The sequence below is a fragment of the Podarcis tiliguerta genome (genome assembly GCF_965153285.1).
Source record: "Podarcis tiliguerta genome assembly, chromosome: 17".
Taxonomy (NCBI): domain Eukaryota; kingdom Metazoa; phylum Chordata; class Lepidosauria; order Squamata; family Lacertidae; genus Podarcis; species Podarcis tiliguerta.
This window is the reverse complement of record NC_139550.1, coordinates 14640136-14657519: the sequence shown is the minus strand read 5'-3', so window position 1 is coordinate 14657519 and position 17384 is coordinate 14640136. Positions and strand designations below refer to the sequence as shown.

The 17384-nt window shown below is 44.2% G+C and overlaps 1 protein-coding gene across 5 annotated transcripts in view; it reads right to left on the bottom strand.

The window, feature by feature from the left end:
- The window catches only part of PALM2AKAP2 (PALM2 and AKAP2 fusion), a 216475-nt gene that overhangs the window by 178240 nt on the left and 20851 nt on the right, over positions 1-17384 (bottom strand). For all 5 annotated transcript variants that reach the window (XR_014506277.1, XM_083419494.1, XM_083419505.1 and 2 more), the window contains exon 2: positions 857-937. Coding sequence is in view for 4 of the 5 variants with exons in the window: in XM_083419494.1 (XP_083275620.1) it covers positions 857-937 (81 nt within the window). In the remaining variant the exon portion in view is untranslated. The remainder of the gene's footprint in view (positions 1-856; positions 938-17384) is intronic.

The window sequence follows — 17384 nt, the reverse complement described above, 5'->3', positions numbered from 1 at the left end:
TGTGTAAAGGCAGGGAGATCTCCTGCATGAGGTTAGACACTCCAGCAGCAACTCTCCAGGATTCTGAGCAGAGATCTTTCTCCAAAACGATCCTTTGGAGATGCCTAGTCCTTCTGCAAGGGAAGCAGGGGCTCTGCCCTGAGCTATGATCCCTCTGCAAGGTATATCTGGTGTTTGGAAAAATCTGGACTGGTGAGACCCAGGTAAGTGAGGTGGGGAAATTGATCCACGTTTCAGGATATACCTCCCAAAGTTTCCAACCCACAATCCCTTAATTTCTGGATGTCGACACAGATTAGACTTCCATGTCTATATGGCATGGTGCCAAACACCTATTTCGGATCAATATATCAGGCAATTTGATACACGGAAGCAAACACACAGACACACAAAATGTAACGACTAAATACTATAGTAATCAAGAGACAGGAAAAAAACGCTGAGCATCTGTAGAGCCGTCAAGCAAACCATTTAAGCAATGCAGCGAACACACCCAAATCCACATCCATTGCATTTCAGAGGTATAAAACGAAGAATGAATTTGTGGCAATAAAGCTGCGTGCAGCATATGCCTTCCTCTCACTGCTCCCCACCCCCACCCCCCAGATTCCACACCTTTCCCATCTCTGCTCTGCCCCATCCTTTTCAGAAACATGGGGCTGTGTAACTGAGAATCTCACACACAGCAAAGAGACCTGGGGAGGATCTGATTAGCTGGAACAGACACAGCTCTGGCAGAGCAGGCTGCTTCATGTCGGAACAGGCTCTTTGCAGCTCTCCAACGTGTGATCTGCATGTCTAATAACAAAACAGCTCTGGTCAACCCAGCAGCTCCCCCCACAACTCAGCTCCTTACCTTGAAATGCTGCAGCTGAAGTATTTGGTCTTCGAGCTGTTGCCTCTTCCTTTCTATTTCCGTCTGCCTTTTCCTTTTTTCCTTGGCAAAAGAGGGTGGGTGGGGGGGAAAAAGAGAAGAGAAATTGCCTGTCAGAGAGAGGTAGAGAGGCTGGAAGCAGCAAGGAATTTCAGATACAAATTTATATGTATATTTTTAGAAAGAGAGACAGAAGCAGAGCCTTTGTAGAACAGAAGCCACCAGATACATCTGTGCCACTGTCTCCACCTGCCTCACAAAACAGCCAGGCTTTCAGGGAAATAACATGTCAGCTAAGGACTAGCTACTTTTTTGCTGAGGAAGAGAAGATATTTGTCTCCCCTCTCTGTCTCTCTGTCTCCGTCTCTCTGTCTCTCAGACTCAGCTATGGGAGCAGCAACCGAGAGCAGAGTCCCCCGGGGGAAACGGCGGGTACACAACCTAACAACCGAGTTAAAGGGACACAAGCCCTGTTGCGTGTGCATGTGCGTGCGTGCGTGTCCTTATATACCTTGAACACTGCAAAGGATACCCCCCCCCCAGGAGAGCAAACAAGTGTCCAGGAAGCTGCCAGCCAAAGTATAGGATTACGTAAGAGATTAAAAAGCAAACAAAACAGGGGGAACGGCAAGGCTTGCTTACAAGTATGGTCCCATGTTGCCACTTGGCAAACAACCTGCAGAATTCAGGTGGCCCTAGTTTTCACAAGGTTTATTTTGTTTATTTATTTAGGCCCAATCCGCACAATACGTTTAAGTGTCATGCCACTTTGAGCAGTCATGGCTACCCCAAAGTATCATGGGAACTGTAGATTGTTCAAGGTAATGGAAGTTGCTAGAAGGCCCTTACTCCTTCATATATACACCCACACCCTGAACTACAATTCCCTTTTGACTGGTAGACCACTCTGAGAATTGTAGCTCTGTGAGGGGAATAGGCTGCAACCTCCCTCAAAAGGGCTCCACCCTACAGTTTGGGGAGCCTTCCCCATGTCCCGTTTTCATGGTGGCTGCCATTTTGTTTTTCTCACAACACCTTTAACCAGATTGCTGTGAGGAAAATGAAATAACGGGTGTCAGAAAGCTGCAGAGGCAGATTTAGGGGAGCACGATTGGTTCGGTTGCACTGGGTGTGGACTCTTGGGGATACAGTGGTACCTCGGGTTACAGACACTTCAGGTTACAGACACTTCAGGTTACGGACTCTGCTAACCCAGAAATAGTACCTCAGCTTAAGAACTTTGCTTCAGGATGAGAACAGAAATCGCATGGCAGCGGCAGCGGGAGGCCCCATTAGCTAAAGTGGTACCTCAAGTTAAGAACAGTTTCAGGTTAAGAACGGACCTCCAGAATGAATTAAGTTCTTAACCAGAGGTACCACTGTACTACCAGGGATGCACCAACTGGAGCACGAGAGGCAGAGGGGTGCCAAATTTTAGTGTCACACATAGGGCACTGCTGAAATTTGAGACCGCAAGATCTGTCCCTGGAAGCTGGCAGTCCTTACAGTTGCAAAAAGAAAAGAATGTGTACCCACTTCCATGCAAAAATGCAACACCCCCCCCCCAACCACTACAAACCTGGGGGCATCACCTGCACAGAGTAGGGGGCGGCAATCGACTGGGGGAATTTTGCCCAGCCCTAGGTGCTCTGTTTGTGCTCCATGGCAGAAATATATTTACTGAAAGATGGCATCAACTTTATTATGAAGACTCCCTACTTTTGAGTGCTTTGCACTCAAGTTCATGTTTGAAGCCCCCCACCCTGCAAGGAAAACAGAATTTTGCCATCCCTTGTCGATTTGACGTGGAATAAACAAAAGGATCATGCTTTGGGCTGGACTTTAGGATTCATTTTGGCTGTGAGTCCTGGAAGACCTGCACCCTGCCTTGCAGGCCTTCTTCCAACTGGCCTGGGAGGGTGAGGTCCTGACTGACTCCAGCTACAGAAGCTGAGGCTGCTTAAGAGGCCAGAGACCATGTTGGCTGTCTCTTAGTGCAGAGCCGGGTCTGTGAGTCTGAGATGCTACTCACTATGAACCACCATTAGCAGGACGGGAAGCAACAGCAGCAGATATGTTCTGTGTTGCATAATATTTTATTCTCTTGTTAATCGTGCTGTTTTAAATGTGCATTTTATATTCAACTTCCTTTAGTAACATTTTCTTCTGAAATGTTTAATAAATATGTATTGCTGTGCTAAATGTGTATTCTGTAGTTGCTGTCCTTTATAATGTATTATTTTGAAATCTTTAGGATAATATTTTAGCTTCCTGTTAATTTTGTTGTTTTGAATGTACAATTTGTATTTGACTTTCTTCAGTAATATTTTATTCGGGGTTGTTTTATTTTATGTTTTATGTGCTGTAAAGCACTTTGACGTTTTTTTCTTAACAATATAAAGCAGTATAGACAAAATCATAATCATCATCATCTTAAAAATAAAATAAAATCAAGGTGTCTTACAGAGACTAAGCAACACCACCACCAAAATAGTGTCTTGAATGTTGGGTTAAATGTGAGGTTAAGATTCGATTACATATTTCTAGTGAGTGCTAGAAAACTCACTGGGAAGAAAGTCCCAGTAAGTTCAATGAGGCTTACTCTATAGCATGTGACTCTGTTTAGGAATGCAACATACTAGGGTTGGTCTTAAACAACCTCTTGGCCAGCTACCTCTGAGTAAGTGAAACCATACAACAAGAATTTACTTGTTGACTGTTCAAACTATTGGACAACATTTAAATAATAGCATGTGGTTGTCGTTTTTCTTCTACCCACATTTTTTTGGATTAAAACAGCAGAAAGCATATACAGTGGTGCCTCGCAAGATGAATTTAATTCGTTCTGCGAGTTTTTTCGTCTTGCGAAGCACGGTTTCCCATAGGAAATGCATTGACGGTTTCCCATAGGAATGCATTGACGGTTTTAAGAAAAAGGCGCAAGACGTTCTCGTCTTGCGAAGCAAGCCCATAGGGAAATTCGTCTTGCGAAGCAACTCAAAAAACTCTTTCGTCTTGCGAGTTTTTTGTCTTGCGAGGCATTCATCTTGTGAGGTGCCACTGTAGCAGCAAAAACTAACCACTAAATGAATGTATTATCTAAGTGGAAAATGGTATCTGTATAGATGAAGCATAGGTATTAATAAATTTGTTTATGGAGATGCAATAATAAACATGTTTGCTAAATCATCATCAAACAGAATTGCATCTGACGTTCTTCAGAAGTGACTTCATTCAGCATGGTGGAGCCCTCCTTGAAAAGGAAGGCAAGATCCAAAAGGCTTGGCGATATGTGGATTCTTTCGTCGGATTCTATAGCGTAAAGAATCTCAACACTTAGCACCCAGTGGTATGATAGGATGCAGTGAAAGCTTCTGAAAAAAACACAGAGACAAATGGAACAGAAAATGCAGAGTGCACAGCTCAGCCCTTCCTACTTAATTATGTGTTGATGTTTCTTCCAGCTGTGTCTATGCTGTTGGTAGAATGCAGAGATGCCCGATTCGATCAGGAGGTGAATTATACTGGGACTTGGGCTGGAGCAGCAGCAATATCAGCAACAGTTCTGTAATGTGGCTGAATACTAGGGACAGAAAGTTCTTCATTCATTTGCTGGATGGTGAGGCTATGTACGGTATGTAGATTCTCTCACTCAGCAAATAGCCATCTGAATCCCTTAGCCAGGGACATTTATTACACTGCTGTGGTCTTCTCAGTATCTGTAGCATACACTGGGCCTTTCCAAAGCATATACAATACTGTAGATCCTTTCCTTTTAAGAAAGCTTCACAATGTTACAGTTTATACTCAGGCTACAGGGAAGAATTTACGTTTGGTGCTAACATGAAATAAATACCAGAACACAGCCCAAACAAAGGAAAATTACAGCATGTGGTATTTTGCTGACAAGTGCAAACAATAACTGCAGTCAAGTGTGCTCAGTAAGGCTTCTACCTTTTAAACACACATTTCCTCAAATGTGTCACGAATACAAATATTTACAACGTGCTATTATTTGTATACCTGAAAGATGCAGGTTAAGAGCAGGAGATTCAAATGGTTTTCTCTTAATTTCTTGCTGACTCAGGTTTTGGCTTGGAAAAACAACAACCCCACATCAGGAACATGCCAGCATCTATTGCTATGAAGAAATCGACCCTACCCGAAACACAATCACAGAGAAACTACTTCTCATTCAATCATCTTATTCAAGTCTCATCATAATCATCATAATCATTTTTGAAATCACCATTTTATTTTATTTGCCTGTGGTTCGTTCATCTAAGGCACAAGTAGCAACCCATGTTTTATTTAAAAACAGTGGAACCTAAGCCCTCTTCAGACATGTGTATTTAGGGTTAATTAATCATATGAGGGGGATGACGCTGCCAACTCTGCGACTCCATCCTCCTCCAATTCGTGGAGGGCGGCTGCCTGAAGTGGTGTCTCCACAAGGACAGAAGACTCCCTGCTCAGACAGTCACCCTCCATGAGCTGGAAGGCAATGGAAACATACCGTTCAAGTGTCCTGATTTCCCAGGGACAGTCCCGGAATTACAAAAGCCACCCTGGCTTCTGATTTGACCCTGGAATGCCCCTATTCCCCTGCACCAGTGTTGCCGCTGTTGAGCTTGGGGAGGAGAATGAGCTGGCACTTCTCCTGAGCAATGGCTGTGGCTGTGAGGGAGCATCCAGTTGCCTCTCCATGGCCGTCGCCACTGGCCTCCTCCTTTGGGCAGCTCATAGCGGCTGCCGGAGAGCAGGTGAGGAGAAAGAGAGGCCGCTGCTGCCATGACCAAGCCCCAGCGGATGCATCGGCTCTGAGGGGCAGGCAGAGGGCAGGGCCACTGGGTGGGAAGAAAGGGGTTGCTGAGGGGAGCACAAGGAGTAGGAGCATTGATTTTTCAAAAAAATGCTTTGTGCACATGAGTCCCGTGGCGGAGGAACTCTCTCTGGCACCCAGAGTGGGGCATCCTGTACGGAGTGCACACGTGCAGCGACCGTACAGGATGCCGCACATGCGCAGTCAGTACAGGATGCTGCACATGCATACTCTGTATGGGCTGCCACTTGCATGGTGATTGTATGGACTGCTACGCGAGCGGCATCCTGTATGGGGTGTGCCTGTGCGGTATCCCGTACGAACTGCACATGTGCAGCAGCCTGTACGGACGCCGCTCGAGTGGCGGCCATACGGACTGCTCATGCCCTCAGCCGCTCTACAGCTGGGGGGGAGGCAGGGGCCATCTTGTCACCACCCCGAGTGGCACCTGGGGTGGACCGCCCCCTCCGCCCCCACTTCAGATGCCTTCGTCTAATCTTGCCCTTTTCTAAAACCATTTATTGGTGTATTTTTGTTAATTTACCAAAGAATAAGATAAAATTTGGATTAAGGGTGTTTTGGAGGGTGTGTGTGTGGTGTCCCCTTGGTGTAGTGGTGATGGCACTTAGAATCATAGAATAGAATCATAGAATCATAGAGTTGGAAGAGACCACAAGGGCCATCGAGTCCAACCTCCTGCCAAGCAGGGGAATGCTAGGGAATGCTCTGAGGAGGACACCAAAAGAAATTGGGGGTGTTGAGAAAGGTCAGTTGGGTGGTGTCAGGGACTGGAATGAAGAGGAAGAGGAATGGTGGAGATTGCCCCCCCACTTCTTCTCCTGTAGCTGACAGGGAAGAGGGAGACCGTGTTGAATTACAGCCAAATTACGAGGGAGATAACAAGTCAGAGACAGGCGAGCAGCCAAGTTATGAGGTGTTAGAAGAAACAGTGGGGGAGACACAGCAGCCAGCGGACACTTCATTAGACAGCATGGATGATCAGCTGTCCCCTAGAATGTGACATTCGTTAAGGGTGCAAGAGCAACAGACAAAGAGGCATTTGACCACAGGGGGCCCCTGTAGGGTCAGATGCTGTTGGGAGAGAGGGAAGGGGGAGGAGCCACAGTGAGCAACTCCATCATGGAGGAAGAGGAGGAAGAAGAAGTTTGGATTTGATATCCCACTTTATCACTACCCTAAGGAGTCTCAAAGCAGCTAACAATCTCCTTTTCCCTTCCTCCCCCACAACAAACACTCTGTGAGGTGAGTGAGGCTGAGAGACTTCCAAGAAGTGTGACTAACCCAAGGTCACCCAGCAGCTGCATGTGGAGGAGCAGGGAATCGAACCTGGTTCACCAGATTACAAATCCAGATTATGAGTCCGCTGCTCTTAACCACTACACCACACTGGACTGGATTCTTCGTCTTCTGCCGTAATGACTGAATAAATCATAAGAGCTTTCTTGTTTCCTCCCTGCTTCTTGAAACCATGGGGGGGGGGGGGAGGGAGAGAATTCCTCAAGCCTGACAGATGGGGAGTGAGAAATGTCCCTATTTTTGAGGGATGTCAGAAGGAATGTGAGAATCGCAACAGGATTTAGAGCTAGCAGGCTTGTCCCTTGGTTCAGTTGCTCTCTAGGATTTCAGACTGGGTTCTCTCCCAGCCCTGACTGGAGATGCCAAAGGTTGAACCCATAACCTTCTGCATTCAAAGCAGATGCTCCATCATGGAGCCACAGCTGTCATACAGACTATATTCCATAGATATTTTGTTGGAGCTCACAGAATTCCAGTAACAACATGGTAAACATCTAGTCTCTGACTGGAGTCTCCATTAAATCAATGGCTCTTACTTCTGAGTAAGCATTCGTAGAATTGCACTGTTTGTGGGGTTGTGCTTTTTTTTAAAAAAAATGATTGCTTCGCTTATTCACTACATCTACTTCATTCCTGCACATTCAAGCCTTTCCTGTTAGTTTCGTAATAGAGTAAGCGACTGCGATGGAAAAGAAGGACTGCCACTCTTTGCCAACAATGAAGCCTGGTACTGGGAGCTCCTTATAGAATGCTACTCCTCCGAGCATCGTCTACAGTTGTAAACAGAGCACAATAGATGCTGCAATGCTGGCAGAGGGAGTAAAAATGAGAAGACGATGAGGCTTTCGTAGCACAGGAGGCGGGTGCAGTTTTGGGGAAAACTTTGACACTCTTCCTCTGGTTGCAAGATATCTGTGGCCTCTTCCTATCTTTATTTCTGCAGGCTGTGCTTATTCTATTGACTGTAAATATGAAAATTTATTTTTTTGCCACAGAGTCAAATGAATTAGAACTCTTCTACTTCACAATGCCATAATCTCGAATTTTCCACTTACAAAAGAAAATAGTATTTTTACTTCCTTTTAATGCTAATTTTCATCCTCTGACCCATAAGAAAGAATGAATCCCCAGCTTTGTTAATATAATATAAAGGTGAGCACTTTATTGCTGCTATCTGCCTTATAGGTAAGACTAACAGGTCCAGGAGACAGATCTAAGTATCTGCTAAATTCTATGTTTTCAAGAACAGCAGCTATTGCTACTGTCTCCCGACAGCTCTTATTTCAACCTGAAATCTGTTTTGCACCTAGCAGAGATTAAATCTAATTAAATTTTGCCCAGCGCTTCTCCCACGCTCTCTTAGAAATGCTACAAACTGCATACTTTTGATTTCCAACATCATGCCCTTGCTTTTTTTCAGTTTCCCGGTACAAGGTTACATGGAAGTAAGCACCATTGGGTTTAATGCTTCTGGGCAGCTTCATATAGGACTATTTTATATAATAGGTCTCAGATGTCCAAATTCTTAACACATACGTATCTCAGAATAATAAGAAGAAGAGTTTGGAGCTCTTAACCACTACACCACACTGGCTGGTGTATTCTTTACAACAGAGTGGGGAACCTTTTTCAGCCAGAGAGGCTTGCTCCCTTGTGGGCAACCTTTCAGAGGCAAAAGTGGACCAAGCAATGGATGAGGATTTTTATAATAATAATAATAATAATAATAATAATAATAATAATGGTAAAGGACCCCTGGATGGTTAAGTCCAGTCAAAGGCAACTATGGGGTTGCAGTGCTCATCTCGCTTTCAGGCTGTAGGGACCGGCGTTTGTCCACAGACAGCTTTCCAGGTCATGTGGCCAGTATGACTAAACTGCTTCTGGTGCAACGGAAAACCATGGTGGAAGCCAGAGCGAATGGAAACGCCATTTCCCTTTCTGCCGCAGCAGTACCTATTTATCTACTTGCACTTTGACGTGCTTTTGAACTGCTAGGTTGGCAGAAGCTGGGGCAGAACAATGGGAGCTCACCCCGTCCTGGGTATTCGAACTGCCAACCTTCTGATCAGCAAGCCAAAGAGGCTCAGTGGTTTACAGTGGTACCTCGGGTTACAGACGCTTCAGGTTACAGACTCCGCTAACCCAGAAATAGTACCTCGGGTTAATAACTTTGCTTCAGGATGAGAACAGAAATCATGCTCTGGTGGCGCAGCGGCAGCAGGAGGCCCCGTTAGCTAAAGTGGTGCTTCAGGTTAAGAACAGTTTCAGCTTAGGAACGGACCTCTGGAACGAATTAAGTACTTAACCTGAGGTAGCACTGTACTGATTTTTACAGTAAGTACACTCCAGCCATTCTTTTGTTTTTTTGTTTGTAAGAACAAAAAGAAACCTAAAAATGAAGCTAAATCAAACCAAAATCATTGGGTTATATCTTTTTAAAAAACACATTATTATATTTCCACAAATTTCACATAAAATTCCAATACATAATGATTTTTTCTTTTGCTTTATTGACTTCCCATCTCTTTTTCTGTTGTGTTTTTCTTATACTACCTTATTGCTGCAACCTATCTTCACTCTTTCAGATAATATCCACAATACAGTAGTCTCTAATTATTTCTGGTCTCCTAGTTCAAATCATGCTCAGGAATTCATTATATTATAATTCTCTTTACATAGTCTGAAAAGGGCTTCCATTCTTCCTAGAAATCATTGGGTTATATCTAAAGTTAGTCCTACTCAGAGGAGACCCACTGAAATTAATAAGCCTAATTAGTCATGTCTATTAATTTAAGTCTGTCTTCTCTGAGTAGGACTAGCAATGGGTACAGTGCAATCATTTAAACAAACAGCAGGGGAAAAAACAAACCAAAACGTAACATAGGTGCCAAGACAGTCTCTCTTAATGAGAAGGAATTTGACCATATTATGCAAATCAAGAGATTCTGCTGACTGGTCTTTCAAAAAAGATCCTAGAGTGAAGCTTAAGTGTCATGAAGTCTAGTTTTTTACCAATGTTTGGTAAGTTGTCTCATATACATACCAATGATTTAACCTAACAGATAGCCGTGAGACACCATTCAAACACCTTGATCTATGCTACTAAAATCACTCCAGTGAAAAAAATTAATGTATGTTTTAGGTGTATACCTAATAATATTATGAATGAATGAGACAAGCGTGGCTTTTGAAACATGTGCATTATACAGGTGAGTAAAACAAACCAGACAGTCAAGACTGGTTTCAGTTTCCTGCCTGGGATTGCTTCCATATGATGTGTGATATTGTCCACAAAGCTCCCATTCCGGCTCCCATTTTTCTATAACACCAGAGGCATCAATACAGAGTAAGAAAGCTAAATCCACTCTTGCCCTTTGGATCATTATCTGACATCTTGGAAACATAAGCTCCAATAACACTCAACATGCTTAATTGCAAATTCTTGGTGAAATGGCACACCCAAATGTGGGCTGCTTAATTAAAGCTCACTCCCGCATTTAAAAACAAACAGACGACATGGCTTTGCTCCCAAAACAATGGAACTTAATGAACCTGCATTGCTGCAGGATGACATTTTCCTTCCAAAACCTGGAGAACAAAATCAGTAAAGGTCTCCTAAGAAATCCACGTGGGAGCTTCTGTGGATTCTTGGCGAACAACGACGAACGTTTGAAAGTCTCACACAGATTAATGAAAACAAACTTGAATCACTGCTTAAAATTAGCCACCGCCATTTCAAAGGAAATGCAAAGGAATGTGGCTTTAGTCCTGTGGAAATCCACTCACCCCAAATTGGGCAGGTGTACAGCCTGTGATTTGCAGCGGATGACAGATTTGCACAGCACTGATTGGCTGACCCATATGCTAACTCTCCACTCTATGGAGCAGGGCTTTGCTTAATATCGATTGACAAGTCACTGTCTTAATCATTAAGCCACTCCTCCTCTTCTCTAAGTCATTAAAAAAACAAAACCCCCAGAAGTCTGCATATAAGTTACTGCTTTAAAAAAAGGTACCAAAAAATGTTTCATCTCATAACTATGTGATATGCTTGGAAAAACAACTGAACTACCTTTTTGAAGCATAAGATCATAGGAATCTGCATTACACCAGGTAAGACTATTTATCCATTTAGCTCAATATCTTCTACTGGAATTGCCAATAGCTCCCCAGGGTCTTGGAGACGAGTCTTTCCCCATCCCCTTGCTACCTGATCCTGACAAAAATTCACCAACATTTTGGGGCAGATCTCTCCTGGAAAACTGTCTGTAGACAAACACCTGCTCCCTCGGCCTGAAAGTGAGATGAGCACTGTGCAACCCCATAGTCGCCTTTGACTGGACTTAACCGTCCAGGGGTCCTTTACCTTTTACCTCCTAATATACACATATCTGTATCCAAACATGCAAGTCTTCCCCTAATATCTGTGTTTTGTACACATCATTTGGTTGGACTAGATGAACTTTGGGTCCCTTCCAACTCTAAGAGTCTATGGATCACAAAATTTGGAGAAGTACGAATTTTCAGTTTGCGTGTTGTTTCAGAAAGGTTCTCATTAAAATCTGAATCAAATTCCATGAATGTAAATGTATATAGTATTGCAGCCTAAATGTGCACAACTTTGGCCGGATTATGCCCCTACTGAATTGCTGGTGTGTGGTTTTTTCCAGAGAAAAAGGCTTTCGCAACTATTAACAAACAAATAATACAAAACAGTATCTATTATTAAAACAGAACAGTAATAGTAGTTTATTATTTATATGCCACCCATCTGACTGGGTTGCCCCAGCCATTCTGGGCAGCTTCCAACAAAAAACAGTAAAAACACAATACAGTGGTACCTCTGGTTAAGTACTTAATTCGTTCCGGAGGTCCGTTCTTAACCTGAAACTGTTCTTAACCTGAAGCACCACTTTAGCTAATGGGGCCTCCCGCCGCGCGATTTTTGTTCTCATCCTGAAGCAAAGTTCTTAACCCGAGGTACTATTTCTGGGTTACCGGAGTCTGTAACCTGAAGCATATGTAACCTAAAGCGTATGTAACCTGAGGTACCACTGTACAACATCAAGCACTAAAACCTTCCCTTCAGACACATAGCTGTTTATCTGTCTGACATCTGCTGGGAGGGCATTCCATAAATATATATCACAGGGGGTCACCAGTATGACCAACAGCATTTTAAACAACACTCTGCCTAATTTACGCTACAACAAATTTAAATGGATGAAGCTACAGCTCCTTGTGTTTTAATGGATAGCAGCTATTGCACATGAGACACAGAGAAACAAATGGCCGGGAAGGAAGGAAAGCAGGGAATCCCTTGTGCAGGTTCAGTTTCTTGAGTCTCAGTGTATCACAGAAGAAAAGTAGGCGGTCTTGTAGTAGCAGCCTTGCAGACTAGTAGTAACACCTACACAGACTAGTAGTAACACCCAAGCTGCCAAAAGAGAAGGCAGTCACAAAGGTTTGTTTAAGAAATGGTGCCAGCAGCTGCAGAATGCTTGGGAAGGTTTATGTTGAAGCCTGGAATGCTTTCTACCAGAAATAATATGTTCAGGAATCAGTACCGTATTTTTCGCTCTATAGGACGCACCCGACCATAGGATGCACCTTGTTTTAGAGGGGGAGAACAAGAAAAAAATCTCCCCTCTCTGCTCAGGGCACCTTCAGCTAAGCAGCAGGAGAGTCTTGCTCTCCCGGCTTCAGCAAAAGGAACCCGAAGCCTTTGGAGCGCAGCGCGAGTTCTCGCTGCGCTCCAAAGGCTTCAGGCGGCTATCCCTGAAGCCCGGAGAGCGAGAGTTAACCACTACACCACACTGACTGGACTAGATGACACTTGTGGTTTTTTAAAACTCTACAGTTCTATGATTTTATGAGTCAAAAGGAAGTTGTGAATCTTTTCTGATGGATATATATGATAGAGCAATTTTAGTGCTGAGTGGGCTTGACTGTCTGGTCTCATTTAACACTTACAAAAGGAAGATTCTGCTATGCTTTGGGAAACTATATATATGACATAGTAATCCCACTGATACTAATATATTTATATTCCATCCATTCAACTAAGTCTTATGGACTATTTAAGTAAACCGGGAACAGATTTTGAGCTGCTGGGACACTTATCACTCCTTCTAAGGTTGAACTCAGTCCCAGCGTGCCAATAGCTTTGTAGGCAAAGCAGGGCAACCATCAACAAGAGGGGCATACTTACATGCCTGAGAGACTCCCAAGGTATGGACGAGTACAAAACTGATGGAGAAACCCAGCACAGCAGCAAATGAGTGAGGGCAGGAAGCTTGCTGAATTGGCCTTGTGATGCTGCCACAAAATATCTGGCAACGTAGCTTCATCACAAAGCCAGTTCAGAGTGTGAGCGATATGTCCTGCCCTCATTCTGTTGTGGTATTACCACATTAATGAGAGAATTCCCCAAGCGGCAGGGATTGAGTGAGCAGCAAGAGGAGGCAAACAAACAGAAATGATGCCAAAGTACAAGATTGGGTAATGCAGATGCTACTTAACTTTCTTCCCCTTCCCCAGTCCCTTTTCATGTTTGCCTACAAGCTTATATCACAGGCCACATTCACACCAAGTTTAAAGTATGGTGGTACCTCTGGATGCGAACGGGATCAGTTCCGGAGCCCCGTTCGCATCCTGAAGCGAACATAAGACGTGTCTGTGCATGCACGAGTGGTGAAACCTGGAAGTAATGTGTTCCGTTACCTCCAGGTCGCCACAGAGCGCAACCTGAAAATATTTAAGGTGAAGCGTATTCATCCCGAGTATGACTGTACCATGATACCCCCTGAAACAGTCGTGGCTTTAGCCCAGGGTATAAGTCGGAGGGACCTGTTAATATTAAATGGTAATACTGAGGGAGATCAGCCCGGGGAATATACCCATTTTACAAAATTCGGCGGCAGTGTCATTGCAATCTCAGGATTTGCACACAACTTTGTTATCGAGTTTGAAGTGGGCCACAATATTGAAAGCGATCACCTACCCTTAACAATGGTACTCGCAGGTCCTCTCCTCAACAACTCTTCCTTAAAAACTCAATTTATCTCCAATGCGAACTTAGTCGTGGCTTCCCCCAAAGAATTGTGGAAGCTGGGGTTTTGTCAAGGGTGCTGAGAGTTGTTAGAAGACCCCTATTCCCCTCACAGAGCTATAATTCCCAGAATTCCCTGTGATAAGCGATTGATTGTTAAGCCACTCTCGTGTGGCACAGTAACAGACCTGTTTAGTATAGAAGAATTGACTGTAGTAACTGGGGTTGCCACCTTTCTTCTGGCAAAATACAGGACAGGGCGGGTCATGGCAGTTGGGGGGCGACCCCCCCGGTGCTGAAGTGACTTCTAAGCAATCCATTACAATCTATTGCAGCCTAACAGGATGGCTCCTCTGGAATTTGTCACATACACATGAATTTGTAAATCTGTCTGTGCTTCGCTACCCAGAGCTTAAATACATGACCTTTCACACACCGTGTCAAATACATGCATTTGGAGAGGATCCCTAACTTGGCACAGACAGAGAGAGAGAGAGACACAGAGAGAGAACCGTATCAATACAGGACATTTTACATTGAAATACGAGACAGTCTTGTATTATACAGGACAAGTGTCAACCCACGCCATGTGCTTGCCCTGACTCTCACCCCATCCTCACGAATGGGCTTATCCGGTAAACTGAAAGAACTTGCTAGGCTACCTTCCAAAAAGTTTTGGTTGAACAGGAAATGAATCCATCCCACCATGCCAAAATCCAAAAGCAGAATGTGGTACACAGAAGAGATTCCTCAATCTGCTTTGAGCGTGCACAAGAGGTCTGCCATGCCCATACCTCTTTGCAGGTGTTGTGAAGCCTCTGTTTTGGCCAAAGCAGTTTTGTAGCAGACAAAGTGAGCTGCTGGTGGTGGTAGTTCTGTCCTCCTGGCTGCTCTAGACTTTCCTTCAGGCCTCCTGCATGCTGGCATTGCCCGGCGGGGTACACCAGACCTCACCTTATTTGTTATAAGGCCACCAGCATGCCAGGCAGAGAGGGCATGGGGGATTCCCTTTTCATTTGAAGGGGTATCTATCTAGTCTACACTTCCTGAAACAATACCTAAACCAAAACACTGCCATCCATCGAAGTTGGCACTTCTCCTTATTTCGTAATGCCGTTCTCCAGCCAAGTATTGTGCAGAAGTATGAATATACAAGGTGAAGTGTGTGTAAAAAAAATATCCATTCACTATTCAAAACAAAAATACGCATTGGGGAAAATTTGCTTGAAAAATGTGTATGTTCGGCAAAACTGAAAATACAAAATTATTTATTTGGAGAAATTTGTAGGGAATCTACAATTTTCATGAAGACTTACAAAAATTCAGGAACTGATATAGAACTGCGGGGAACTGAACTTTAAGATCTCCTGAGAACCAAACTGTGCAGAACTGAACTTAAGATTGGAGAAATGAGAAACTGAAATCGACAGATGTGCGCTTCTCTGCTGCCAGTGCAGTATACCGGAGGTGTCATAGGATAGGAAGAGAGGCCTCAAGAAATTTGTAATGGTCACACCGCACAAGCCACACTAGTTCTCCTCTCCTCATGTGATCTGAAATATCCAGGGTGCTGATGGAGCGAAACCTCCATGGCTTTCAAGGCACATTGGAGGACACACCCTAGATTACATCCACTTTGGGATTCCCAGAACTCAATGGGAAAGAGCAGTTCCCACATCTGCCCAATCAGGGCTTCCACTCCACCTTAGAAACTGTGGCCCCAACCTACAGCCTTCCCCACCTGACGCTTCTGCAGTGCTTAGGCTGGAAGCAGTTGATAATAAAGCCCCTGTGGGGGTTTACAGCGTCACATTCCAGTGTGCCACATAAAAAAGGCATTACACGCCTCTTTGTTCTCTGTGACTAAAGCTTACATGGCTTAAAGCCACTGAATAGATTTTCATCTTGTCACATTTTCAAGGGGCGGGGGTGGGGACACAGAGAACCGGTTAGCAGCGAATTCTTTCTTTAAAAGAAAAGAAAACCTCTTCTCCCATACAATTCCAATTAAAAATCTGATGGCTCTGTCGTTACCTGAAAAAAAGAAGTGTCATCATCATGCAGCTTGAACAGTAAACAACTGGCGCCTCAGAAGCACTGCTGCATTTCCTTGAAGTAACTCTTGACACATCTGCTTAAGACGAAAAGTGTTGTGGAAATGAATGTAGTAAAAATAAATGAGCCTTTCGGTGACCCATTTTTCTTGACTCTCAGCTATTACAAGCATTACCACAGTGATTCACTCACACACCATATGTAAAGGGAGACATTGTGAGCACCAGCACAGTTATGGATTGTTGCCATGTCTAGCCGGTGACATGCTGTGTCAGGTGTGGGGAACCTTCCTTAGCCTGAGGATCATGTTCCCTCAGAGGTAACTTTCCAGAGCTTACACACCAATGATGGATGTGGCAAAAGGGGTGTGTGGCCAGGTAGACACCTATCTCCATCCACACATGCAGGGATTCTGCTATCTTATTTGCCACCCAGCAAAGAGAGTAGAAAACCATCTCTCACGTCAATACTTAATTATTGCATACCCTCCAACATTTCTCTGATGAAAATAGGGACATCCATAATGCAAGCACAATTCAAAGTGTTGGTGCTGACCTTTAAAGCCCTAAACAGCCTCGGCCCTGTATACCTGAAGGAGTGTCTCCACCGCCGTTGTTCTGCCCAGACACTGAGGTCCAGCTCCAAGGGCCTTCAGGCGGTTCCCTCACTGCGAGAAGTGAGGTTACAGGGAACCAGGCAGTGGCGCCTGCCCTGTGGAACGCCCTCCCATCAGATGTCAAGGAAATAAACAACTACCTGACTTTTAGAAGGCATCTGAAAGCAGCCCTGTTAGGGAAGATTTTTACTGTTTGATGTTTTATCGTGTTTGATGTTTTATCTGTTGGGAGCCACCCAAAGTGGCTGGGGAAACCCAGCCAGGTGGGCGGGCTATAAAGAAATAAATTATTATTACTATTATTACTCCCCACCCATCTGACTGTGTTGCTTCAGCCACTCTGGACAGCTTCCAACATATATAAAAACATAATAAAATGTTAAACACTAGAAAGCTTCCCTATCCAGGGCTGCCTTCCGATGTCTTCTGAAGGATGTATAGTTACTTATCTCCATAGTTCACGGGTTGCATAACTCCATACCCTCCAACATTTCTCTGATGAAAATAGGGACATCCTAAGGAAAAGCGGGACATTCCAGGATCAATTCAGAAACCGGGACAGCTTCTGTAAATCCAGGAGTGTCCCTGGAAAAAGGGGACACTTGGAGGATTTGTCATTGTTCTTATGTCCTATTCTAAAAGGTGC